The sequence below is a fragment of the Coturnix japonica genome, chromosome 7, assembly GCF_001577835.2.
Source record: "Coturnix japonica isolate 7356 chromosome 7, Coturnix japonica 2.1, whole genome shotgun sequence".
Classification (NCBI taxonomy): Eukaryota; Metazoa; Chordata; class Aves; order Galliformes; family Phasianidae; genus Coturnix; species Coturnix japonica.
In genome coordinates, this window is record NC_029522.1 from 32,924,598 (window position 1) to 32,952,043 (window position 27,446).

Genomic DNA, 27,446 nt, shown 5'->3' on the forward strand with positions numbered 1-27,446 from the left:
TCTCTCCAATAGCCTACTCAGCACACCAGGTCAAAATGCATGATCCCACATGGGAGCCATCAGTGTTTGGAGGCGTCTGGGATTTTTTTTCAAGTCTTATGCCACATTTTCTTCCATTAGAAAATGAGATAGTGTTAAACTGTTCTATAGTATTTTTTTTTCCCTAGCTATATAAGTATATTCACAATACTTTATATTTTTAAAACTCATTTCCTCTTTTCTTAATTCCTTAAGATAAGTGAGCCTCCCCTATGTAAACTTTCTACCAGAATACTGACTACCTTTAAAGCAGCATATGATTTAGAAGGTAATATTTCACTTTTTTTAAAAAATGTAGATAGGTTTTTAAGTGCTTTTAGCTGCACTTCAGCATTTAGATTAAGAGATAAAACAGATGAAAGGACACAACCTTCTGTCACAGGGCAGAATGGCATTTGGGAGGTGAGATAGTTTAAAATACCTTTTTAATCTTCGTTTGTCTTCATGAAGATGACTGTATTTCTTCACTGCACTCCATAAGGTACTTTATCTTTGCTCAAGACATTTTCTCCCTCAAACACTAAAGATTCTGGTGCATGAGACTTTGAGCATGTATGTGTGCAATCCTACAATAATATTATGCCTAACCAAATTCTAGTTAAAGCCAAAGCGAGTATCCATTTTAGATGCTTCGAGGTTTCAAACTCTGGATGCATTTTTAAAAAGTCTGATTTTCAACTTAAAACTTTTCTCCGAACTGTGTCCCCTGAAGGCTATGCACCTATTCATCCTCTCAGGGCCTAATGGTCATTTCTGAAACCTTATTTGAGGACCCAACCCAACCCAAGCAAAAGCCCTCGCCTCAGGATGAGCTCCTCACACTCTGGGGTTCTTGTCACTGTTCTCATTTAACATGATTTGATCGGTGGGGCTCAGAGCAATGAAACCCAGTAAATAACACACTGGCCAAACAGAGAAGATAACAAAAGGAAATAGTTAAGGTACTATAATAATTTTAGCCATTCTTTTTTCAGGTCACTATAATCTGCCCAAAGATAACTAATTGTTCAAAGTAAACATTCCACTCCAACCACAAAAGGAATCCATTACACAAACATATAATTCACAGTCATTTTTAGTGGGTTGTAAACAGTTTGGAATGAGCATAAAATGGGACAAAAATCAAAGTGAGCATTTAGAAATGAAAAAGTGTTTGCTACAAAAGGTCAGTCCCTTTACTTGGCAAACTATGTAGAAAAGCCTGGGAAAATGTTGAACACACAAGCAGTAAGGGAATTTTAAAGCCAACAACCTCCCTGTTTCTTTAAACAGACATCGGAACCTATAACTGGATCCTGTCAAACAAACGACAGCAAAAAAACATAACAGCTGCTAAGAAGTAAAGTTGAAAGATAAAGTTTTCTAAGCTAAGAACCTCCTCAGAAGTGGACTAAAGGTCTTCCTTAAATCTTTAAGCAAGGTTATGGATCCCAGGGTGGCTTTTAGGCATTGAATCAAATATGTAATTTTGTGTATCATTCCTGTCAGAGCATCCTGTGCTCCAAGAAAAGCAACAGAAAACAATGTCTGCAATGTCCAGCTTAGAACAAAAATGGTACCTGTAATCATGAGACTTGCTGCCTGCAGTGTCATTTTTAAGGCATTTACTCTGATTTGAGAGCGCTAATGTGGATTTGGGAATAGAGGGAGAAAATGAAGGACATTTCAAAAGAGAGATGAAAGTTAAACTGTATTTCCCTGAAGCATTAGTACTGTATTTCAAAATCTGAAGTACACTGGATACCCCCAGTAGTTTTAGGATACTGACTGCTTGGGGTGTTCATTTACTCTGTCATTAGACACACAGACAGATGATCATCCCTGGAAAAGAGTTTCGTATCAGGCTACTTTCACACGATAAAACTTTACTGAGAAGTCCTGGATGGCATTTGGTTTAGCTACAATGCAGACCAGTATTTTTATTTTTTGTATGCATTCTACTCGTGCCTTTCACTTACTTTAAAAAAAATGCAAAAAACAGCCAGGACTTCTAAAGGGTCGTGTATAACAAAATAAATAAGAGACTCAAGAAATGACTGGAAATCATATCTGGCCTGGAAACACCACAAGTCTTGCAAAGGACCCCACCCTTGGCAGGAGCACATGGCACACAGACTGTGTGCAGGGAGGACTGTCACCAGCTCAGCTCTGTGGGTTCGGTGCATCCCATCACCCTCCTGGTGACATGGCCAAGTATAAATTGAAAGGAGCAGGTCAACAGAGCAGAACAGCTCAAGGTGCATCCAAGGTAGGTATTGGTGGCAAACTAACAGAATGCCCCCCAAAAATCCCACATGGATACACTGCTCTCTGAAAAACTTTCCTTTCTAGCCCCTGAGGAAGCACAAAGTGAAATGATGGAAATCTCTGAGCAACCACTGTATTTCTTCTACCTGACTGATGCATGGTTCATAATTATCCCTTTTCCAGGTCACATCGTATAATCAGCTGATTTTTCTATCAAGGACACTGCATTCAATGCCAACGGTCCAACATTCTTTGACAAATGCTCTTGACTATGGTGGCACAGATCTGTACATTTAAGTACTTGGGGCATGAATTTCATCAACATTTGTGAATCCATAAATGAAGAATTAAGGAAAAAAAAAAACCAAACAAACAGTGCTTCCCACCACCCCAACTCAAAGAAAAAAAAGAAAAAGAAAAGAAGTGGGTACATTTTTAGTTGCTGTCTGTATTAAACTCCACCACCAGATCTGCAAGATGGCTGACTGAATGAATAAAGACCCTCTGCTTTCCACTTTTCTTTCAATAACCATAAAAAGAAGCTGGAAAAAAAGAATGGAATTCACTCTTGAACAAATGAATTCTTGTTGGACAGATAAATATGCATTATGGAGTGAGAAATTTTAGACTAGACCTTATAAAGCACCTCTGTCCTGAAGTGGTGAATGAGCAAACAATAGCCTAGGGGACAAACAACCAAAATCTGATCTAAGTTGCAGAAAAACATCAGAATAATTCCTCTGATTTCAATGTAGATATTCATTTAAAAATAGTGTAACTAAATAGGAAATCTTGCCAACAGTTAATGACACCCTCTACATTTTTCATCTGTGGTGGGAGAATATTAGTACAGTTGGCTATTGTATGTAACCTCATCCACATAGGAACATGTACTAATTAATATGGCATATTCAGATCTTACTTTCTGTACACAGTGATAATGTTTTCAAAAATAACGCACACACACACAAAAGAAAACCAGTGGATAAATAAAAACTATGAGCTCATAAATAAGAACACAACCATGCAGCAAAGTATGAATATTTTGTAAGCAACATTTAGGGTTAGCCTCCTAAGACCCTTTTTTCCCCCCAATAATCCTTTACAGTAAATGAAACACACAAGTAACATTTTTGGTACAGTGACATTATGTAGATGATAAATTTTCTAAATAGGAAAAAAGCAACTTCAGGGAAAAAAAAGAAAAAAAAAGGGAAAAAAAAAAGCTTTCTTTCAACAGCCAATATGCCAGCTGTACTGAGTATTTAGGCCATCTTACTAAGACTATGAAAGTAAACATACAGTTTTCATTAAATGTGCCTTTCCCATAATTGGTACATAAGTATTTCCCATGACTCTGCAGTTGAGTATCTTGGCTGGAGGCGTATCTGGCCATTAAGAGGAGGACTTCAGATCTGTTGAGTCTCAGCCATGCCGGGAGACTTGGCACCTCCACATACTGCTTCCTAATACCAGCCCCGGTATAAAATGTCATCAGAAGCTTGCATAAACATTGGACTTAACTTCACATAAATTACTGCTGTCCTGAGATAGTTTATGCCAGAACTTAGTAAAAACAACACTTTGAGTAAATAGAATGTGAGTAAATGCAAGCATCTTGATCCAAAAAAATGATAATATAAAAAAATTGTATATCAGATATAAACTCATAAATACAGTGATAAAATTAAAATTTTTATCTCATGCCATATGACTAACTTTTATGTACGTACACAGTAGACTGAAGTGTGTATGTAAAGGGGATGGAATTCCTCCTTGCTACAGCAAGTCTGAAGGAAACACATGTACAATAGGATAATACTCCAAAGGATGAATTCTGCTATATTTTCTTTTGTGCATATTTCATACAGACAATAAACATCTAATGAGGTTTTTTGGATTTTTCAGTTACAGACCAGCAGTGCAGAGACTTTTGGCTTTACTTCTCCTGGAGTAGTAATCAGAGACCACAAATCATCCATAAAATATCTAATGCATCTTTTGGAGAACCAGTGCTAAGTTCAGAACCTAGAAGTCAATCAGAAATGTTCTACGTGGTGTGGCATTTTTATCATGTAATCTCTGCCTTTCCATTTCGAGTTCTGAATTTCTCCTTACAATTCCTCCACTATTAATAGCCCTTCATACATTTCGTATATCCCTTTTCTTTGTCCCTCTCCTTTCATCCATCCTCTAGTCTTCCACCGAGAAACCAATGCTACTATCTCCCCCTACTGAACAGTCTCCAGTTTGTTAGTCTCTGACTTCCTGCCAAGCATTCTGGGAATAGTAATATCCCAGTGCTCTCTTTGCTGTATAATTAGAGCATGAATTTCCCAGAGTTTGAAACTCCAGGGTAGTTTTATTGCACCTTTCACTATAAAATCAGGTAGCAATGATGGAATTAAAATAGCCTTTCCCTTTGTGGTTAAGGGTCTAAATGTCTTTTTATTTGTCATTGGTTCTCTTGTTCCGAGACTCCACTATATGGCAGTGACAATGGGTTCACCCAGTCTTATTCTGAAAATAAATTTTCTATCTTTTGCAAGATATATGTTTCCCCAGATCCCTGGAACAAGTTGTAAACTTGTAACAGATGGTGATGAAGCCTCACATTTTTATACAATACATTTTAAGATTCTGCATCTACCGCATGTACCTTCCAAAGGAAATGACCTTCAGTGTGAGAAGATACAGTCAAAAGGAAGGAAGGAAGGCAATGGTGTTAAGCACATCTTTTTCTACTATGAAAATCTCTCTTATTAAATTAATCACAATTTTAAAGGAGGATGAGTACTCTTTTCATCCTTACAACATTATTACTCTTTAAAGTAACAATAAAAACTAGGCACTTGTATACATCAAAAAAGACAAAATTTGGTGGTCACACTAGAACAACATTAGTTTTCATTGAATACAATTCAGGACTTACTAAAACATATTGGCATTCACCAGAGATTTCAGAAGAAAGTTGATGACAATTTATCAATTTGTAACATTTGCTTACAGGAAGAAAGACTAAAATAACAACAGGTCAAACAAAATATAAGAATAAAAAAATAAGAATCATCATGAATGGGGTTTATTAATGCCTTATTGCATAAAGAAAATGAAGATATAGAGTGGAACACAGTGTAATCCATAGCTATACTGTATGTAGAACAATCTGCCTGACTACTCCGGTCATTCGAGAAGAGGTACAAGGTTAAACTTTTCATATTAACAGAGAAACAAAAGAGAGTATTAAATACCAAGGTACTCACCTCTTTTTTCAACTGCTTTTATACACTGTCTCACAAACTGGGGGACGGTAGAGTTCTCATGTTCACATACCAAGTGCAAATGGGAGCCAAAAATTTGATCTACGTTTTGAGGGAGAAGAAAAAGCACAGAAAAATACATTAAAGCACACTATTAGCAGTAGGGTTTTTCTCTTTTCTGGGCCTGCATATAAATTTAAAACTTAGGTATGGATGGTGGGCAGACATAGACAGTAACAAATCCTCCCTGAGTCCTAATGCTCATTAGCTTCAGCCCCAGTAACAAAGCTCTCCATGTTTGCAGTAACTTAGAGGTAAGCTAAAATTTTCATTTACCATGATCTTCTTAATACTTGCAGTCTGCGGTCTCTGGAATTTGTATGGATGTGTCATAAAGAAGTGAAGTCCATTTTTGAAACAACACACCATAATCTTACTGAATCAAAAATCCTGCATAATATTAACCAATGATCCAACCTTGGCACTCACACCTCTTCTGTGCATGTGCAGTTTCATCACAGACCATCATATGGATTCAAGGGCTTTATTAATTTGCACCATTACGACACAGAATATAATTTCATCTAGCCTTTATAGGATATTTTAATCATCAGATTACCTGTTTAAAAGCAGAAGATACCAAATGTCTTTATGAGGATGGCATATGCTACACCAAGTTTAACTGATTGCTCCATTGATATATAAGCATTCAGCCCAATAATGCTGTTTTAGTTTTTATCACATGAAAGTTTTGATTAACTCACAGTGTTCATCCTAAAACTTATCTGTATAATCATGTTAAACTCTTCAGATAACTAATTAGCTTCCTCCACCTCATTTCCACTCTATATGTTTGAGAAATTATGAAAAGAGCCATCAGTAATGGGGATGTTGTCAGCTAGAATCAAAATGAATCAAACAGATGAACAAAACTGTTCAATAGGAGCCAGTTAAATGCTCAAACAATAGGCCTGTACTACCATCATTTATCCAAAAAGACAGTCTCCATATAGCACTTCAACAGCATGCATTTTGAATATTGGTGTAGAGGCTTTCAAAAATGTTTCTGAAGACAGCTGAGGGAAGTGAGCACAAGGTTGGGCTCTGCAGGGCAAAGCCACCAAGCACATTCACTCTCAGAGCAGCAGGACTGCCTGCAATCCCCAAGTTCCTGTGGCACCAGGACACTTTCTCCATAGACAGACCCACCATCTTTCACCACAATCACTTGGAGTGGTTCTTCCTCAAAGAAACACAGCTTTTTCAGGCTACCAGGCCAATTTCTGTTTGCTCATTTTCTGCTTTGGAATGACACTAGCTTAACCCTACTGTCATTTATCAATGCTAATTCTTACTAAGCATAGATGTGGGCAGCTTGACTGTCCTTGCTTTTTGAATACCCCAGACTAAAGAACAACCAGGGAAAGAAGATAGGAAAGGCTCTGCACAAGAGAAGCTTATCCAGCACGCCAATGAGGATGGCATCTGCACCAAATGCACCTCCCAGTGCACGTGATCTGCATTCGGGTCGAGTATATCAAAGCCTGAATTTAAGTCAGCCATAGTTTTGGCTGCAGAAGGAATGGAGGACTGGCTTCACAGAACTACAGTGAAGAAGGCTGTGTGCATGTGCAGCGTTAAGCATCAGCAAACAGGCTGTTACATGTTTGGGGGTTATGTTTCTGACAAAGCACAGTCTGGTTACATATTCTTCATAAAACATTTATAGCTGCCTTCAGTGGTAATTATATATACAGCGATTTATGATTTAAAAGTACTAGCACTTCCTCTTTTGACATCTTAATTGTTTTATTTTTAATTCTAGCAAAGACCTGTTAAATTCTTTGCATAAGATGGAACATTCTCCCATGTAAATTATGTTAAAAAGAAGTAAGAAACCAAAGATATTTGTAAACAATTTTGGAAATAAAACAGGCAAGGAGCTGCACTGCGTTTAGATGGGCAGTACGTGAAGAACTGAATGGAACTGAACGCAAAGAAGTTCAGCAACATTTCTGTTATAACCACTTCATAATAGCTTCCAGTATTTTGCAGTTACTCTTTCATTCTTTAAGATGAATGCAGAACATTCGCTGTTCCTGGGAGGCAATTTTGATAAGTATGGAAACAGATCTGCAGTTCTCACCTTTTCATCACCCTTTTTCTGGATGCGTGTTCTGTACCTTGTCCAGTAAATGATTTAATCCCATTCTAAATGCCCTTCAGTACACAGAGATAGTCACGCCGTATAGTTTTGAACTCCTTGACCCAATGAGCCACCCAAATATCCTGAATTCTGTGACTGTATCTAACTAATGGATCTTTACTGGATCTGTTTCTGTACATAAACATGGGAACTGCAGGAGTTACAACTACCATGTTTACACTCTGAGAGGTCACGGGGATAGCTGGGGAAATCTCACTTCATATTTGCTTGTACAGCACTTTAAAAATGAGGCATTATCTGAGTGGCAAGTTATTAATTTTTGTAAACTAGATTGATGTGTAAGTTAGGTATAAATATTTGTTTCTTACTCTTTTTTATAAGTACGTATATTCCAATCTAGTTTGAGGAGAAACTATCCAGAACATTTTTTCAAAGAATAGGAACTGCTCCCAAAGGGATAAAGGAAGCAAAAAACAAGCCCTTGTTTGATTTATTTGTGATAAGGCCCTTCAAAACTTCATTTTTTATGACTTAAAAAAAAAAGACGTACACAACACTCCTAACCTCCTGTTATGACAGTTTATGTTTCCTATCCAGCTTATTTAACTCAAATGCCTGGGAAATAGACACAATTACCACCTTATGGAATGCTACTTAACTTTAAATGCTCCCTTCTGAATAGAAATCCACTTTATCTTCTCAGAGTTATTCCAGTTTCTCAGGAATTATTTCCTCTATAGGCTCCTGAAATGCTCTTGTTTCATCATTTAAAAATTTAAACTAACAATTGTTCAGAAATATCTTTTATTAGAACAAAGGCAATTCCCATACAGTGGATTCTGTTCACAAGAGCTTGTACAAAGGAGCTGCATACTATGCCCATATACAGCTTTAATCATTCACTCTTTCAGCTGTTATCAATTTAAAACCAATGAAACTCCCACACTGAGTCCATTTGAGCAGTCAATTTTAATATCTTGGGGCATCTGTAGTTATTCTGAATTGGCTGCAAAAGCAGAACTAACAAGTTAAGCTCTAACCATAAGTCTACATCAGGCTGGTAAACCATACATCAAACACAGACAGTTAGTCAATACTGTAGTATGAAAAAACAACAAGCATTTTTAAGAAGAGCAATATATTCACAATAAGTTTGGTGTATGGTTTACATTACGCATCCCTGGTATCTGTGCATTCAACCTTCTGTTCAGAACAGTAGGGTGTGTGACAGCTTTGCACACAGATATAAAATGAGACACCAGAAGAGGAAGAAATGGACATTCGCAAGTTGTATAATATAAAATGAAGATTACAGCTGCAATGAATTGTTTGTTCTGGGGAGCTTCAAGTTCTCCTGAGCCTGACAGAGTTGCTGTTTTTGAGCAGCTTTCACAGGCTGCAGCAAAGCCACTAATCCTGAGCTGCAGAATCCCAGCCTAGGAGAGACAATACTTCTGGAAAAGAAACAATTAAAACAAAATCGCAAAAGCCACATCCTCACCGAGAATGTCATTGTTTAACTGTTTTTTTGGTGTACATGGTTGAGATGTGGCCACGCTGGGAAGGAACTCATATTTCAGTCTATTTATGGGGGGGGATAGAGGGGGGATTGGTAGAGAATTGCCAACATCCCAAATTCTCAGACCATCTCAAATTCTGACACAACAGAAGGTATCATGCCCATGGTTTTAAAAAGATGAATTATATCTATGTAATAGAGTTAACTGCCTTTCAGGAGCAAGTATTTGCAGAGTGAACTCCACCACATCTGGGTTTGAACTTCTGGACTACCAGAGTTTTGTATTGACATCTGAGTTGTTTGCTTTCTTTGTACCTGTTTGAAGGCTGGGAGGGAAAAGGGGAAAAGGAAGAGGCAAAAAAGACAGGACAGTAAGCACCACAGCAATTAATTTTTTGGAAGAAGAATGGAAGTGGTTGACAGGACCACATTCTGATATGTAACTTCTGCCTCCTCCAAGAGTAGAGCTGGAATACCAGCTCAGACATTAATATCATGCTCTTCACCAACTGGACTCCAAGTAACACCACGATGCTTACACAATAAGTGGGCCAGGTTCTCAGCTGACTGAAGTCAGCAAGGTTGTCATCAGAGCTCCCCTGATTTATGCAAGCTGGGATTCTTGCCAGTCCTTTTAACATGGAGATTTACTATATACCGTTGATCTGTGGTGGTCATCAATTAAATAAAAATTACATTTGTGAGCAGCTACTATTAAGTGGCATATGAGCTACAAGATTTGTTTTACTTTCACAGGAAAAAAAAAGAAAAAAGAAGGAAAAGTAGAGCACTGTAGACACCAGTCTCTTTTAAGAAATTATGGTGTATTATTGGAGACAGGAGTTCATTTAAATTCAAAGAGTGTGAGGCTGCTGTACTTCTTCTTAAAGCAGGTCTCAAAAATGAGATACTTTTAAATTATGTGAATGATTTCTGATCATTATGTCATGATTAGAGTAGTGTCAATGGAAATATCACATTGCCCAGCGTTTGGCCATCCAGTGGGTTTGAAAAAAGATCAGAAAGTCCAAGCGGTGGTCAAAGAGAGAAATATTCTTGTGACACACACACACTGCCTCTGCAAATCAAAGGAAATATTTCCTAACTTTTCCTAAGTTATTATGGACACCAAATCAATTGCTAATTTTTTTTTTTTTTTTCAGAACCCAGAAGAATTACAGAACACATCAAAAAGGAAATCTCAATCTCTACGTTTGGAATTCTCACGAGCATTACATTCACCACATTGAATTACTCCGAGGTCTACTGACACAATTGTGACGTTTTCCCTTGTCTGGACATGAAATAACTGGTGATCTTTGCGCTGCTATCAGCACAACCACCACCATGTGCTCAGCCATGTTCTATAGGCTATCAGGCCAAATCACAGCTAGCTCCTTTCACCAGCAATTGAATGGCTTTTAGATTCATCTCGAAAGATTTGTAACCATTCCAGTTTTCATGTTGTTTTGTTTTTGCTTTTTTGCTTTAACTTATTTTCTAAGTTCTATGAACTTTCTTATCTATGCTTTGAAATAAAAAGTCAACAACAGCAAAACCCTAGGTGAGATTCTTGCCATCTACATTGCCCCCATTTCCCACAGCACCCTTTATAAGTTATTACTAATGTTTTCATTTAATTATCTATTTATCATTTACTGAAAGTGTATTTTATGAAAATGTATTTTATGTCTCTTGCCAGTGCAACTACCATAGCTTTAAAGTCACCGTTTCATAGAAGCTTTTTCTGCTGAACTAAAGAGGCTCAGAAATCAGGAAGTTAACTGGCCAATATCAAGTTGAAGGTTGGCAATTCATTTGGGGTAATATTAAATCATGACAATGCTCAAACATAAAGATCAAAGTTCAATTATAGACTATAAAGAAGTTCTAAAAGAGAAGATTTATATATTATTTTTCTAGCATATTAGTGCAGATTCTGTAAATTCTGAGAATATTTCAATCCCAAGGAACTGAGAACCTCTGACCTAGCATATAAATTTGAACACAGTTATTCTTGAAATAACATTGTTAAAATGGCAGGCATGAAACGTGCCTCTAATTACTTCTAGCTTTGCATGCATGGAAATACACACAAACATAGCATGTAGGCCCCTTACCTGGTACACAAAAATACTGCATTACACATTGCCTCAAAAATGATTCAAAATTCTTCCATACCAAATAAATTTTGTGTGAGCGTGAACTGTGAGGATGGGCAATCTTCATGAGAGCACTCACTGGAGCATGAAAAGCCCCATGTACCAGCCCACTGCAACAAATGGAGCCAACGTGCTCTTCACACATGGGCTTCTTGTAGGCAAAAGAGTAGCACAACAACCAAACAACTAACATTCACACACTGCTCACATTCCCTTGTTTGATTATCATGCCCCTATTTCTTATTCTACCCATTTGCTAAATACTGACTATATTCACTGCAGATATTTGCTACATCTTACACGAAGAACAAAGTTTTGTTAAGAGTTAAATGACAATCACATAATTCCTAGATTTTCTGATAATAGTGCTGGCAGAACAAAGTACCCCAGGAGATCAAACTGCTATTTAATTTTGAAGCCTGTATTCCCAAATTTGGTTAATGCGGAGAAATGTGTCGAGTCTTCTGGCCAAGTGTGTACACATCAGTGACTAACAGCTCGCAGAACTGTGTTTAAGTGAACTTACCACCTTAAAATGTATTTACTCATGACTATAATTTACGTGTTAAATTTATTGGAGTTTTGGTTCCAACGTGACATACAATGTAAAAAATCAATATAGATTTGAGAGCTTTATAGTGCCCTTGGCAAATATGAATAGCACTTGATGAAAAGTGAAGGTTTTCACATCACCTACAGTGCCACTGCTTTAGAGTAATTAACACCACACGCTTCATAGATATTTATATCAATTCTTCGCGAGCACACAGAACAGCTCTTTGTCAGAAATTTGGTACTGAGATGTCCTGCAAGGCTTTAGACGCACTTTTATTATGAGCCCCTATTTTAAGGGATTTGCAATTCTGACAGAAGCATTTCCCTACGGGATCAAAGTTTGTATGAGTGTTCTCAGAGCTGGAGGAATTTCTTCTTGTAAAAACTGGTTAACAGTTTTTTCCCCCAAGAAAGAAGCAAACGGTTTTGAGAGGCATCTGCAGCCATTTCATTCACCTTCAGAAACAATAAATAGATGTGTCTTACAGCACAAAATTTGGAAATCTTCTGATTTTTCTTTTGCTGTTTGCATTTGATGACTTAAAAATATTCTGTGAGTCTAATGTGAGTCTAAAAAATTAACATTTTAAAGTAGTCTGCATATAAACACTGCAACTGCATTTTCATAACATTTTAACAGATTAAGGGATAAACTCTGGTGAAGACAATGGAGGAACCTTATCGAATGTGCATTTCACATAGACTTACCGTAGACTGGAATTAAGCTGTGCTAACGAATCCTGCCTCATTTGCATGGCCAAAACCTAATCCTAATGAAACTGCACGGTATAAAACTAACATGTTTTCTTTAGGGTGACATTAGTTCAGTAATAAAACTGTGCCAAGTATCGGTTCTGAGTTACTGTGTCCCAAATCATACATCTTGGCTTTCCATAGAAGATTATCTCAGGTAGAACCAAGCTATGTTTACGAATCAAGAGCTGAACACATGTGTAGCCAAAACCAAATGTATCTGGCTTTCCTAGAGAGATATATTAGGGGATTGATTTGAGTTATGCTAATGAAACTGGATTTGTTAGCAGGGATCACATCTGATCCCTATGTAACACCGCAGGAGATTCATCAGACACACTTTATTAAACTAAAAAAAAAAAAAAAAAAAAAAAAAAAATGACACCCTTAAATCCAGAAATTAAAAGACTACAAATTTCTACTCTATTACTATAATAACTGAAACAAACTAATGGGATGCTTTCAAACCCCACCCTCAACGCACACTGTATTTCAAAGCGGCAATACCCTCAGTACAATACCCAGTACAATTGGTTAAGGACAGATCCTGAAAGCTGAGCATGCTCACACCCATGTGTTTGTATCTATGACATTTTAAAAGCATCTGTGAAAGTTAGAAGAATAAACCCACTATCACTGCATATAATGGTTTTAGACAGTGAAGATTTCCTTAGAGGAAGAAACACCTTGCTGAACATTTTTCCACACATCTAATACGTGCAAACTTAATTCATAAAGTCCCCTCTTTCTCTACAGACAAGAGGCCCAGCTGGAGTTTAACTCTTGGGCTTTTTCAGCTTGTTCTGGCTGGGGTCAGTCTCTTGGCTCAGGAAAGACCAGTTTCAAGCACACCAGTAACATCCTTTGCCATTTTTGACACACCACTGGAAAACTCACACTCCAGAGACTGACAGGGGCTGCTGGCAAAATGCCTTTTTCCCGTCAATTTGCATGTGCAGTTGTGGGTTTCACACATAATAATTTGGGAGTGTGTAAATTTTTAAAGCATTAGTCCAGACAATATTTGAAAACATGGCTTTGCTTGATTATTAGTGGTCAGCATGCTACTGCCTTCAAGTTAACTACCAGCTTCTTAGGAGAATACTTTGTGGACGATCTCGCAATATATGTGATATGTGAAAGTGATGTCTGACCAGCTTCGTAAGAAAGTGAAGCAGGAAAAGATCTCTGATTCAAAGCATTTATTATTTACTGGTAAAAATGTTAACTTGTTAAAAATGTATTTTGTTGGTAAGTTAGAAAAACAATGAGAAGAGACCAGGAAGCACTCCAGCCTACCCTAGAAAAGACATTAGCCAGCACAGCGTCTGAAATTCCTATTGCTCATTCTAAATAGCAAGCTATAGCACACGATTCCTAAAAAGAAATGGAGTTGTGCAGCACATGGATTGGCACGGTGCATGGTAAGTGACTACATTTGGTGAACAGGCTTCTACCAAAAGCAAAGGAAAGCAGAAGCAATTAACTATTCAAACAGCACAGATATATGTAACCATCTACTGATTTTTTTCACTATGGCTCAGCAGTGCAAGTTTTCTGAGAAACATCAACAAAATCATTTGTTCAATGCACATATGCTCTTAGCTGAGAGTAAAAGAAGCACATTTATTCGTAAATATCTACTTCTAACTCCAAAGATTATAAAAGGAGAACACACCTTTAATTAGTCCTTTTTCTTGCAATGTTTTCAAGGATGGTCTTCGGGAGATAAACTTCTTTAATCTGCTTTTAACTCGCTTTCTGTCATTTGAGTCAGAAGCACTGTAGTTCAGTCTGAAAACTAAAGGAAAACAAAGGAAAAAGCCTCAGTGAAATTTTATTTATAAAGTATTAATAATAACAGTTTGCTCAAATATTCTTGGAAAGCAATGGCCAAAACCACCCTAGTAAAGTCATGCGGTAGGTCAGCAGTGTAGCTGGCTGGACAGTACAGAGCGTCTGATTAATACTTTTCTGAATAAACACGATGAGTTCACTCTGCTGGTTAGTCACAGAGCCGTATTTTTTATTGCCTATAAGTATTTGGATGGCTACCAGTTTACCCATGAAATGCTCAGGAATTCCACAAGTTTCACATGGATGATTTTTCAACTAAAAGTCCTGACTCAAAGTGTGCTATGCACTATTAGCTCCACGCTGCTTACAAAGAGAAAGGATGGATGGTTACACCACTAGCGAAGGACTGAGTTCTCTTGCCAAGATGGATTAAGCGTTATATATATATTTAATGCAGTTATAGAAAACATGGCTGTATGCCATGAAATGTGTGCAAGATGCATTAATTTATGGAAAGAAAAGTATTCCCGTCCTAATGATTATATTTTATTATATTTAGGCATTTACCAAACTGAGAAACATTTTGAGCTCAATTTATTCCTGCTCTGTGTCAAAAAGACATAGAACCCAGCTGCAGAAAATCCCCTGGAGGAAGTTTCAAAGGCATAAATTTAACTTCTTCTCTGCTGAGGTGCTTACAGGGCACCATCATAGCTATGAAAATAGACAGTATTAGCAGCAAGAAGAAATTCTGCTCATTGCTGGATGCTCCAGAAGAAACAGAGAAGCCATGGGAAGACATTCTCCAAAGGCTTCCCTGGAGAAGAAGATTTTGAAATAATTCTGACAAACCACCTGAGCCTCAGACTCTTGTCTGACCCTTTTCTCGATCTCTCTTGCCCTGGACAGAAAGAAATAAGCAAACAAATAAATACATATATTAAAGACCCACCAAATCAAAGATTCTCCACAAGCTGATCCTGCATGAGTTGATCCCTTTTTCCTTTCTGCAGAACTTCCAAGAAGCTCAGGTGAACCTCATGAGGTTCAGCACATCTAAACGCAAGATCTTACACCTGGGTCAAGACAACCCTCACCACCAATACAAGCTAGGGAGTGAAAAGATTGAGCACAGCCCTGATGAGAAAGATCTTTGGGGGGGGGAGGGGAGGCACTGGTGGATGGTAAGCTAGACATGAGGCAGCAATGTGCCCTCGCTGCCCAGAAAGCCAAACAAGTCCTGGGCTGCATAAAAAAATAAAGCATAGCCAGCAGGGTGAGGGAGGTGATTCTGCTAGTGAGAGCTCTATGTTGGTAATAGCTTAGCCAGAGTACTGCATCCAGATGTGGGGTCTTCAGTAGAGAAGATACATGGACCCTATTGGAGCATGTCCAGAGGAGGGCCACAAAAATGGTGCAAGGGATGGAACGCTTTTCCTATGACGACAGGCTGAGAGAGCCAGGGCTGCAGAAGCCTGCAGAAAATACGGCTGAGAGGTGACCTGATAGTGGCCTTCCAGTGCCTGCAGGGGAGCTACAGGAAAGAAGTGCACAGACTCTTTAGCAGGGTCTGTTGTAATAGAACAAGGGGAAATTGCTGCAAGCTTAAAGAGGGTGGATTTCAGTTGGATATAAGGAAAAAGTGTTTTGCAGTGAGCGTGGTAAGTTACTGGAACAGGCTGTCTAGAGAAGTGGTTGATGCCTCATCCTTGAATACTTCCAAGGCAAGGCTGGATCAGGCCCCAGGCGACCTGATCGAGCTGTGCATGTTCCTGTTCACTGCAGGGAGGTTGGATTGGATTACCTTTAAAGGTCCCTTCCAGCTCCAAGGGTTCTGTGATTCTAAGCACATCCCCTGCCCAGAGCAGATCTCATCTACAATGTAGTGATCTTCATACAGACATTTCAGGGAAGAGACTTGCAGAAAGTAAATTAGAATCAAAATTATTGGGCCATTTTATAGTAAGAAGTTTTACATAAGGTACAGACAGCACCGGAACATTTAAAGGTGCACAAGCCTAAAACAATGGCAAGCTAAAATAACTGGTTAAGCGATGATAATAACCCTGGAATATTGTGGTTTACATTACTAATCTGATTTTAACAGCCAAACTTATAAAATGGTTTACGCTTTGCTGTTGTCAAGGGAGAAAAAGTTGCCAAATTGTTCATTTTAAGTAAATAGAACATAGCCAATTAAGGAAAGCAATATTTAAACACATGCCTATGATGATCAGAGCATAGTTTGCTTCTGATTTCACTACTGATTTTAACAGAAGAGCGCTCCATTTTCCCACAGCACTAAAATGACCCCACACATACTTCCACAAACTAGTAATCGCACAGGACATATAAAAGGACGCTTTACTGGAAAATACACAGCTTGGTACAATAATCCATCACTTATGAAAAATAGAATTCACATTTTTTTTAATGGAGCATTCTTGGAGCGATGTATCATAGAATATAAAGATTAGCATTCAATTGATGGCTGGTGCTTTTTTAACGTTATAGTTGAGGACTTTTTGTTCAAAATTGAGCAATCCTTGGCAGGGTCAAGCTAAAATTCCAAGTCAGTTGGCCATGCTATAAAAAGAACAACAAATGGATGTTTCTAATTCTGCATCTTAATGGTACTTTGAAACAGTGAAGTGAATTGTACTTAGTTTTGGGACTCTCTCGTTGCTTCGGGTCATTCTGTCCACAGCAATTCATACGTAGATTTGGTTTTTCCTGACTTACAGTGTGAAGCTCACCCACTGCAAATGATGCAGGTCTGAAAATAGCTCCACAGTGACTTCAGATGCCTGCCACATTTCCCATTCTGCAGGACTCTGAAAAGCTTTATGCCCACTTTAAGTACATTCTTAGCTCTAAATGTATATGAAATTTATTAAGATATTTTAACTGAAGTGAATATGGTAATTCTGCAAGCCGCAAGATAGGAAAAGCTAGGATTTGATAACAGGGTAAAGATCCCTCTGCTTAGAATGATGCATTAACACAGCCAGAATTTTCATACCTTAAACAGCAATTATGGTGTTAAAACTACATCTAGAGGTAGGAATAATTATTGTCATGGATGTTTTGTATTTTATAGGTTGGGTGGTATAGCACATAGCTAAAAACAGCAGCAAAGCCAATTTTGATGAATTTCTCATTTTATTCTATTAAGCATGACTCACCAGAGGGAAACTCCAAATCTCCCAGAAATTCAAGGGTTTAGATAGCATGTTCCAAAACCAAGCTTAGCCAGAAATATTCTTGTTAGGATCTCATTTAGAAATAACCCTTCTCCTGCCAAACCATTCTTCTCACAGTATCATTAAAATGACTTTGCTATTATATTTGGAAATACAAAGAGGGCCAAATGCTACTTCCAAGAGAGAAAAAAAAATAATCAGTTGGAAAACTGAAAAGCCACAATAAATATACATATATATAGTTTGGAGTACCTTCCTTTTAAAATTTCATGTTGTGGATTTGGGCAAAAGACTCTTCCATGAAAGAAAACTGATTAGCTTCAGGCAATGCAAAAAAGTAGAAAACAGTTCAGCACAGTTTTTGAAGAAAAACAGGGCACTTAAGGTTCTAAGTGTATAATAATAGGGAATAACTCTAATAATTGTTCTCAGATCCTGGGCACAAACTGCCCAGCTCTGCCATTTGATTCTTTGCACTAAATAAACTGATATTCTCCATTTTGGAAGCTACTTGCATTGACCGAGCCACACAATTGCCTTGAAACCAATGAAGAACAGAAGCATGATTCCCTTACATTTACACGATTCTTAAGTACATTACTAATAACACTTAAGAGAGATAAAGAAACTGCATGAGATAGGGCATTTTTACAGTAGACATAGGGGGAAACCCAACAGTAGCCATAATATTTTGCTAACTTCCTTCTGCTGGAAGTCGGTGCAGGATACTCCAACCCAGAAGCAAAAGCGTATCTGGAGCACAGCTTGGAATTACACAAGCTTGCATTTGGTTTGGAATAAACTGGGTTCTCCGAGACTTAAAAACAACAACAACAACAACCAAACAAACAAAAAAACCCACATTTTTAAATGACTTTGGTCACTTTATTAGGTAGGTATTTATTTACTCCGCAGGTATTAAGAGCCTGATGAAAAAAGAAAGCAAGTTCCCTTCCTCAGGCTATTTACTATCATCTGCTCTAGAATTACGGTACATTAAATTATAACAGCTTATCACATTAGAGAAATATAATATAGAACCGGTACAGAAAGAAAATAGTATAAGCAGAGCATTAGGCATAAAAGAAAAGAACTTATTTGTGGCTCCTGATGTTAAATAGCATTGTAAGAACACTGACTGAATTAGGAAGGATAACTAGAGGCTAAATTCTCTGCAAAAGAATATTAAATCAAGATAAAAACTGACCTGTCTTCTGGGGGGCCTATATAAATCCTCTGAATACTTATTCAACTCCAAAAATCTAGCCTTAATATTCCTAATAATATATATAGCTTTTACACAAGAAGACAGGCGGAAGGAAAGAATTAATACATTGCTCATAAATCACACCATTTTGCAAAAACAGCACTATCAGAGTCAATGGAACTTTTGAGATTTACAGATGAAGGACTGTGCGTCATATCTGAATGCACTAAATGTCTATATGATGCAATGATCATAAACATATTATCGCTTCGGTAGGCTGAAGCAATAGCTAAGGTATTTGCAAGGTGAAGTTGTGAAAGCCTTTCTTTAGGATTTTGGCATAGACACAACTAAAAGGCCCAGTGAAAGCTTTAGCCCTTAAAGGGGAAGGTTTATTTAAGTGTTTGTTAAATGATTCCTTCCTGTGACTTTAGTAGAGAAGTTGTCTAAAGGGCACAAGGGTTGTACCTAGACAACCCTGTACCTAGACAATGGATGTCTAGCAGACTCTTTCCTGGGTGAGACATTCTAGGCTGATCCTGAATAATTCAGAATATAAAATATTTTAGGATCTCCTAAACAGCACCATATCTTAATGGACTTTCTAATGACACGTAACATTATCTCACACTCCTTCCAATGACTTCTCTTTCACTTTTAATTTACAAAACATTTATACTAAATCACATGGGTTTACCTATGATTAATTCCTGCCAGGTACAGTATATCTGAACACTTTTAACATGATGAAAGCATTGGTTTTTGAAGACCTATCCATTAATGACTTTCTGAACTGTGACAATGGATATTGACAGTACTTGTCAGACTAAAGCACTATTGATTGTCTCACATCATGTGTATAGAAAAACCAATTTCTTTCAAGTGCCTCTTCCTAACTGAAATACATTATGATGATGATGTCTGTCTATTTATTAGAATGCCCAAAATTATTGCGTGTAATTCATTTGGATGGAAAGGATTGAAGACTTGCAGTCAGAGTGGATAAGACATGATGAAATCCAGAGTTTTACATTAGTATCTTCTATTAGTCTTGTTCTGCAGGTGAGAACACGACTAATCTGGACTGTGCAGTTTATTTTAATACTGTTGTTGACTTCAAAACCTCAGGAAGTTCTTAGAAACTACTAATTCTCCTAAATTCCTTGCATGGTCATGTACAGTCCTCATCAACGTTTGGCAGGACTGAATCAAAGCTAAGATGGTAGAATAAGAGGAAGAGCGAGGTCTCTGCCATATCGGATAATGAAAGGCTCACAGAACTAATATCACATATGGGCAAAAGTATTAATTGAAAGGAGTTAATTATTTAATTTCAAGGAAATCAAATGCTTAATTGCTGAAAGTGTCTCACGCTTCTCGAGAATTATATCAGTAACCTGCAGAGGCGTATGACTGTGCCTGTGTTCCAGAAGATGCTGTAATTTAAGAATATATAATGACTCAGGGCTTTAACTTTTATTGGATTTCACTGGAACTCAGAATTCAACATTTTCTCCTATTTTCTTGGCCTGCAGCAGAGACAAAACTACTGCTGGTCCTTTAGGGAAGGAGCAGCATTGCTACTGCCTGAATAAATGACCACTCTTTCAGCCAGCACCAAAGATTTGGGAGTGACAAAATAAAGTCACTGCTTCCTGCCTTCCCTTTGTGACCCTCTGAGATACAGCCAATAAAACCCGTTCACTAGGGATAAAGAATTCACTTCACCTACTTTGTTGAGCTGAAGACTTTTGTCAATCATCTTTTTCTCTTTTTATCCCTTTGGGAAGTTCCCAGGCAGGTCTCACGAGTTCTCCCCACACTATAATTACTATATCCTTTTTGCAAAAGAGCAAAATGAGAGACAAAAACATGGTCTGCTTTAGAGGCATTACACAAATGATCGGTGGGGAGAATACAGAAATCAGGCATTACCCCTAATCCCTATGTTTATGATAAGCTTTAAAATTACAGGTTTTGTGACTGCACAGGGTAGACTCAAGAACTGTGGCATCAGATGACAGACTGGCTATCACTGGCTGGGAGATGCAAAATTATGTTTTCATGGGCACCAAAGGACACGGAGTCACTCAAGTTTATGGTCTTAAAACACGTTATTTGCCACAGCAACTATATCTGCATTTGCAAATGTTTATGAAGCACACTCAGAAATAAACAATAGGAAAAAGAAAACAGTGATTATATAGAGCAAATAATTTTGCTGTAATATGACAGCCTAACAACTTAAGTGCTCAGTATTGTCATTACACTTGGTGAAATTTGTGTGCATTAGCAGTAAAGATTCAATAAAATGACTGTATAACTCATATTTTGCATCATGCTCTGATGCATATAAACTTTTTAAAAATTTGGTCTCTGGCTAATAATAAATGGAAATAAATGAATAGTGTGTATAAAAATATCATTGCACATTTACGTTGTAAAACAAAATGGTACTCCCTATGCAGATTTTCTTAATGGCACTTTGTAGCATAAATATTTAGAAAAGTAAGGAAATATTCCTGCTCATGCCCTGGTTTAATAACAGAAGATCATACCAGACTAAACTGATGTCATTCTTCAATAAAATAAGCGTGAGCTTTTTGTTTGTTTGTAACCTTGTATTTGTTTGTTTGTTTTCATAAAAGAGAAATGCAATAAACAAAATCTATCTGGACTTCAGCTGCGATGCCAAATTTTCATTAAGAATTTCAATATAAAAGGTAGGAACATTCAAAAGTATTTGTGGGTGAGTCACAACTAGGAAGCAGCATCAGTTCAGAGGAGAACCAGGACATCAGACAGCCTTAGTGACTTTATGACTGGGAGCTGAAGAAAGGGATTGGATCTAATTGTATCCAATGCACTTCCAAAGAGGCATACAAAATATTGTTATAAAGTTGAAACTCAGCTATCAGAAACATGAGAATAGGTGAGAGACCTGGGTAGATTATCTGGTTATAAGTTTGCTGATCTATTTGTGAAAAGTATCCATAAATGGAATCATAGAATATAACCTGAAGGTTATAAAGGAGACTAAGATCCAGTCCAACCTCAGCTCACACCCACCATGCCCACTAAGCACATTCGTCAGTGCTACATCTCCATGGTACTTCAGCTGCTCCAAGAATGGTGACTCCATCACTTCCCTGGTCAGCCTGTGCCAATACCTCACCACCAAGAGAAACAAATGAACAAACTCTGTGCTCGAGGCCCTGGTGAATGTCCACCTTGGATGCTGTCATGCGTGAAGCAGGTATTCAAGTAATACAACGCACAGGCAATGCTGTGGGATTCATCAGCAGAAAGAGCTGAGAGAGGATGAGGATCTTGGCGAGAAAATGGCTGCAAAGGGCTGTGATTGTTCTCTATGAATTTCTTTGTGGGGGTAGAAAAGGAGCAGGAGAGAAGAACAGGACACCAGGGAGGGAGAAGAGCTGTTTAAACTGAAGAACAATGTTGGCACAAGAATAAATGAATATAAACTGGCCTTAATATGAAGTTCTAAAACGGCCTTTCAAAGAAGCCATGGTGGTAAATAAAACTAAAAGAATTTAAGATGAAACTTATAAATTTATGAAAAGGGAGACAGAGCATGGTACCTTGTGACAGGAAGAGCTGGACTAGATCAACCAGGACACAACAATTCTTTCTTTATACAATTTTTTTTGTATTGTAACACCATTAGAGATGCTATTAACCACACTTACTTGAATATAAAAACCACAATGCCAGAAATCAATGAGCTTGCTTTATTCATACAGTATGACCAGTTTATGTTCATCTAATGTAAAACATGTGGGACTTGGATGGAAGCTGCAGCAGCATACAGAGTCAGGCTGCTCAGGCTCTAAGAAGAGAGAGTGCTCTCACCAAGCCTGTGCCAGGGATTAGGACTCCTGACACAGCCAATTTGCAAGAAGTGGCTGCGGTCCTATATTGTTATGCACTCCTCATGCTTAGGGGAGTATAGTTTCATAGGATCACAGACTGCTATGGATACATTTATTCTTGAGCATCTTTTGGTAACCAGTTTCTGTATCTCGTCAGGTAATGAGTCATCTTGTTACAGACCGTTACAGTGACAAAAGCCAGGAGAGTGACAGAAAGGCTTTTTGCAGTCCCCTTTACAGAGCACTGTTAAATTTCCCAGGAAAATACCCAATAACTCAGATTACCTAACACATAGGACTTGAATAGCAGCCCTGTACTTCACCGCCTGGGTGGCTCAGTGCTACTCACTTCCAGCAGTTTCAGCCATAGAATCTCATCCAACTCTTTTATAAAATGCAACAGTTTCAGGAAAAAAATAAAATAAAATAAAATAAAAAAATAAAAAAGGTAGCATTTGATTTAATGACATTGGAAGTTGACATACAGAATATAAAAATATTATTTAAGCAGACTTCCCAAAAGAAAACAAACATGCAATTAAAGGCTAAGGAAGACAGGGCAAGGAACAGAAGATTATTTCCAGATCAAGTTGAAAAGTAATTTACAACAAGTAGTGTATTCAGGTACTTATTTTTTTGTTTTGGTTTGGTTTTAGAAGGCAAAATCCTGTTTGTTTCTTTCTATTGTGGAATATTTGCCAGTAACTTTCAAGTCTTTAAGCTTACCTCCCGACTGAGTTAGTCTGAAAAAACCTTTTCAAACTTTTCCATGTAATGTGAATAGTTATTATTAGCATTAAATTGCTCAGTCAAAAGGACAAGTAAGTTATAGGTTTCCTTTCTCTACAAGGAGACAGCTTTATAGTGAAAGAAAACCCCTTCTGAGTTGCTGGGTACTGCCAGTCATGTGCGCCCTTTTAGTTTCAAAACCTATGTATAATTCTACCTTATGCTTTGGAAAACAAACTAATTATCTGTAGAGAACAAGGAAAACTTGCACTGCTGTCTTTATATCACCCTTGTTAAAAGTCATGCAGATTATTCATATATTTAAATTTAGAAACACACTCGGATACTTTGCTGTATATTTGTTTCCGATATGATATAAGGGATCTCTCCAGAAAGAAATAACATAACAAAGAATTTCCTCTTCATAGAGACTCTCATCAATTATATTTTATACTTCTATATTCTAAACAATACCACATTTATAATTTAATTATATTCCCACTACACACAACCTCCAATTATATTCATAACTTTATATTTTTGACCCATTATGAACTTCTACTGCTTCTCAAGCCATAAAGGATAGATTTAATTTATAGTGTGTAGATTGTGACAACCAACATGTTAAAATTGTTATTTTCAGTGAGAAGTGGTAGCAACCCTCATTTACTCTTTCAAATAATAAGTTCCAGTATATTTTTATCTTCTAATACAGTAAATTTAGTGTGTGTTAGTGACTGCAGGAGAAAATTTCATGAAGGAAAAAAGCACAGAAATTATCTTTAAAGTAATCAGAAAATATCTAGACAAGGATTTGAAATCCATTTGCAGAACTCTGTTCATACATCCACTCAATCAAGTCATCTCTATCTCAATTAAATCATTAGAGTGAGTATAACAGAGAAAAAGGATCAACCATGAGCTCATTTTTTCAAACAGAATAATCCAATGGATTTAAGAATCCTGTTTACTTCTTAACTTAATAGTAACTTCTCATAGAAATTCCCAACACTTATATTAACATAAATGTAAAACTTGAACAAAGCAAACTTAACTTCATTTTACGTTTCCAGATAAATGATTTCTATATGTTAAAACACAACTGGCATTCAAATTTTTTGGTTTACACCATAGAGTCAGAGTTGCAAGGGAAGGACACCCATTAGAGGTTCTTAAGGGTATGCATAAAATAAACATAAGAACAGAAAGCAAATCCAATGGAGAGGATTACAGCTTTTGCATGAGACTGTCATATAGTCTATGGGATATTTTTGTTTGTTTGCTTTTCCCAATGATTATCTGAAATTAATAACAGAGGTCATAAAAGACTACAGTTCTATTTTGTCACAGTTTATAGAAAATGTATATTACCCCCTCTCTTCCTTATGCCACTGAGCACCACTTTGGCCAAGGTGTAACATGGCCCTGGAATAATTCTGTCTTTCTATATCATGCACTCACTCTCTCCTAACAACAGCAGCTGCAGTCATTGCCATCACAGCCAGATGGAGAGCAAAGATTTAGGTTGGTGTAGGTAAGACCTGAGTCCAAAGAGGACACACAGATGTGGTTAGCAGGAGGCATGAGTAACAAGGACCCCAGAAATGAGCACCTCCTCGACTGCTAATGCAAGGGCTTTGTGGTAGCAGGCATCTGGGGCCCCAAGTCTGTCTGCCCCCTCCATAGGTGCACAGAGGAGAAGAAACCTTCGGAGACACAGAAGGGCACCCAGGGACATTTTTTCAGTAGTTGATCCAGTCCTCAGAACAGCTGTGCTGGAACACTGTCTGGACAGGCAAATGATTGCTATATATCACAATCTTTTCCTGAAATTAAATCAGGCCAGTCATCATAACACTGAGACACTTCAATCAGCTGCATATGGGGTTTTCATGGGTGCACTGACCCTTGCATTGACTAGCCATGGTTAAAACTTGGATAAAAGAGATACACCAAAAGACTGTTTTAGCTTTAAAATTAATGTTCCAGCTGACAAACTGCACAGGGACTTAACCTACTTTAGAACATATTTAATAGCATAATTTAGTATCTAAAAAGAAAAGCAAAATAACTAATGATGGACAAATTTAGAGGTCGAATCTAGTTCAGATAAACATTCAAGAGTTCAGATGTTTAACCAAACCTTATCTTGTCCATGAAAAGTCTCAGCCTAAGAGCTCTATCAAATATAAGCAAAGCACAGAAGATTGTGGAAACTTTTCCTTACAGAAGGAAAACTCTATTATCAGGAACCAGCACCTTATAGCAGCACTCACATGTTAAGCATTTAAGCATCAAAGCAAAAGCAAAACATTTTCAGAAAAGTGCTTCGTGGAAACAGCAATATTTGGATGAAATCCAATACAGAGAAAAGAAAATAATATTAAAGGAAAAGATAATTCAAATGCAATTAGACTATCAACCAATAAAACTTAATCTGTGTTTGATAGATGAAACCTTCCAAGCTTAGAATGAATAAGGAAACCAGAGATCAGAGGACTCTGCCTTTTGAAGTCTTGTTGTCCAGATCCCGGGGACCATTATCTAACTGAGTACTTTAAAGACATAATGAATATTCTGTCACAAAATAGGAAAGCTTTATTACTGTAATGACCTGTAATTTGAGCAGCAAAGTTGAATTCTAAGTAAATAACTATTTCCAAAAGGTAAATTCTACTAACTTAGTCTCTGGACTAATACTTGCTTTTAAAGAACATTTTCACTTGTTTGCTTCTAATAACGGAAAGCATCACTCCCAGGGACTCTCTCCACCCTCAATTCACCAGTCTTTAACTGGATTTTTAACAAACCTATCAGCTGAGATGAGACCTGTGGCACTATTTCTCATGCACTCGCTGTATCTACTACAGTACCCCAGAGGAAAGTAAAATTCAGACAAATGTTACAGGAAGCCAATGGTACTTCAGCCTCCTTTCATTTTTCTTTTCCTTTCTTCATGTCACCACCTTGACTCCTCTTTGCTTAATCCTGTCCTTCACCTTTTTCTTCCATCTCTCTCTCCCAAGCCTCTTTGACAATTTAATTCAACTAACTGACTGACAATGACTTGTTTCATCTTTGGAACCCAAATTCCAGTGAACAGTATATATATTTTTTTGAGCAAACCTTGAATTCTAAATTCAGAAATAACCAATTCCCATCTTACACTGAGAGTAAAGTTCATAAAATAAATGAAACATCATGCTCTTTGTAATTTTGCCCTAACTTCAGTACTACCCTCAAACCATCATTACCAATAGTCTCCACATACCATTTTAAAACAAATTAGTAAGGTATTTTCATTATTTCTCCATTAATTTATAGTGTCCTATCATGGTTCTCATTCAGACGTGAGCTAAAATACCTTCATGTGAATAAAGGAAGGAAGGAGCAATATCGTGCTCCATCATACATAAGGAATTTTACACAGTCAAGATAGATAAATAAACATACATTTTCAGAGCAGAGATTATCCAAAAAGGGCCTTCTTTTTGAAGGCACAAAACTTCATTAGTTCCTGGGTGGCATCACAATGAAACATTTTTATTTAAAGAATCTACATTCCAGAGAGACAACTGAAAAAGAGAGACTGTGAGATCTGCTTAAATCTTGATCAACTTTCAGACCCTTCCATCTAGGTTTGCTCAAAACAAACCCTAAAAGTCACAGTGTTCCTCCATTCTGAACTTAGTATTTTATCACATATACCCATTTGATATTATTTGATATGATTTTACATTATTTATATTTCAACTTGCTCTGACTTTTATCAACAAAATGAAAGAGTGAATTCCATTTCACATGGCTGCTGGATGACCTTGCCTTGAACACCCATATGAAAGAAGTATGAATTGATACTGAGACAGATTCAGAAAAGGAACCTGGACATCAAGAACAAGAGCATCAGTTTTTCAT

At 37.4% G+C, this 27,446-nt stretch overlaps 1 protein-coding gene across 1 annotated transcript in view; it reads right to left on the reverse strand.

Annotated features, from left to right (window-relative positions):
* Window positions 1–27,446, reverse strand: part of ARHGAP15 (Rho GTPase activating protein 15) — a 337,309-nt gene that overhangs the window by 115,969 nt on the left and 193,894 nt on the right. Inside the window, exons 18-19 of the mRNA XM_032445704.1 lie at window positions 14,381–14,503; window positions 5,550–5,648 (exon numbers count right to left, since the gene is read on the reverse strand). Coding sequence (XP_032301595.1) covers window positions 5,550–5,648; window positions 14,381–14,503 — 222 coding nt within the window. The remainder of the gene's footprint in view (window positions 1–5,549; window positions 5,649–14,380; window positions 14,504–27,446) is intronic.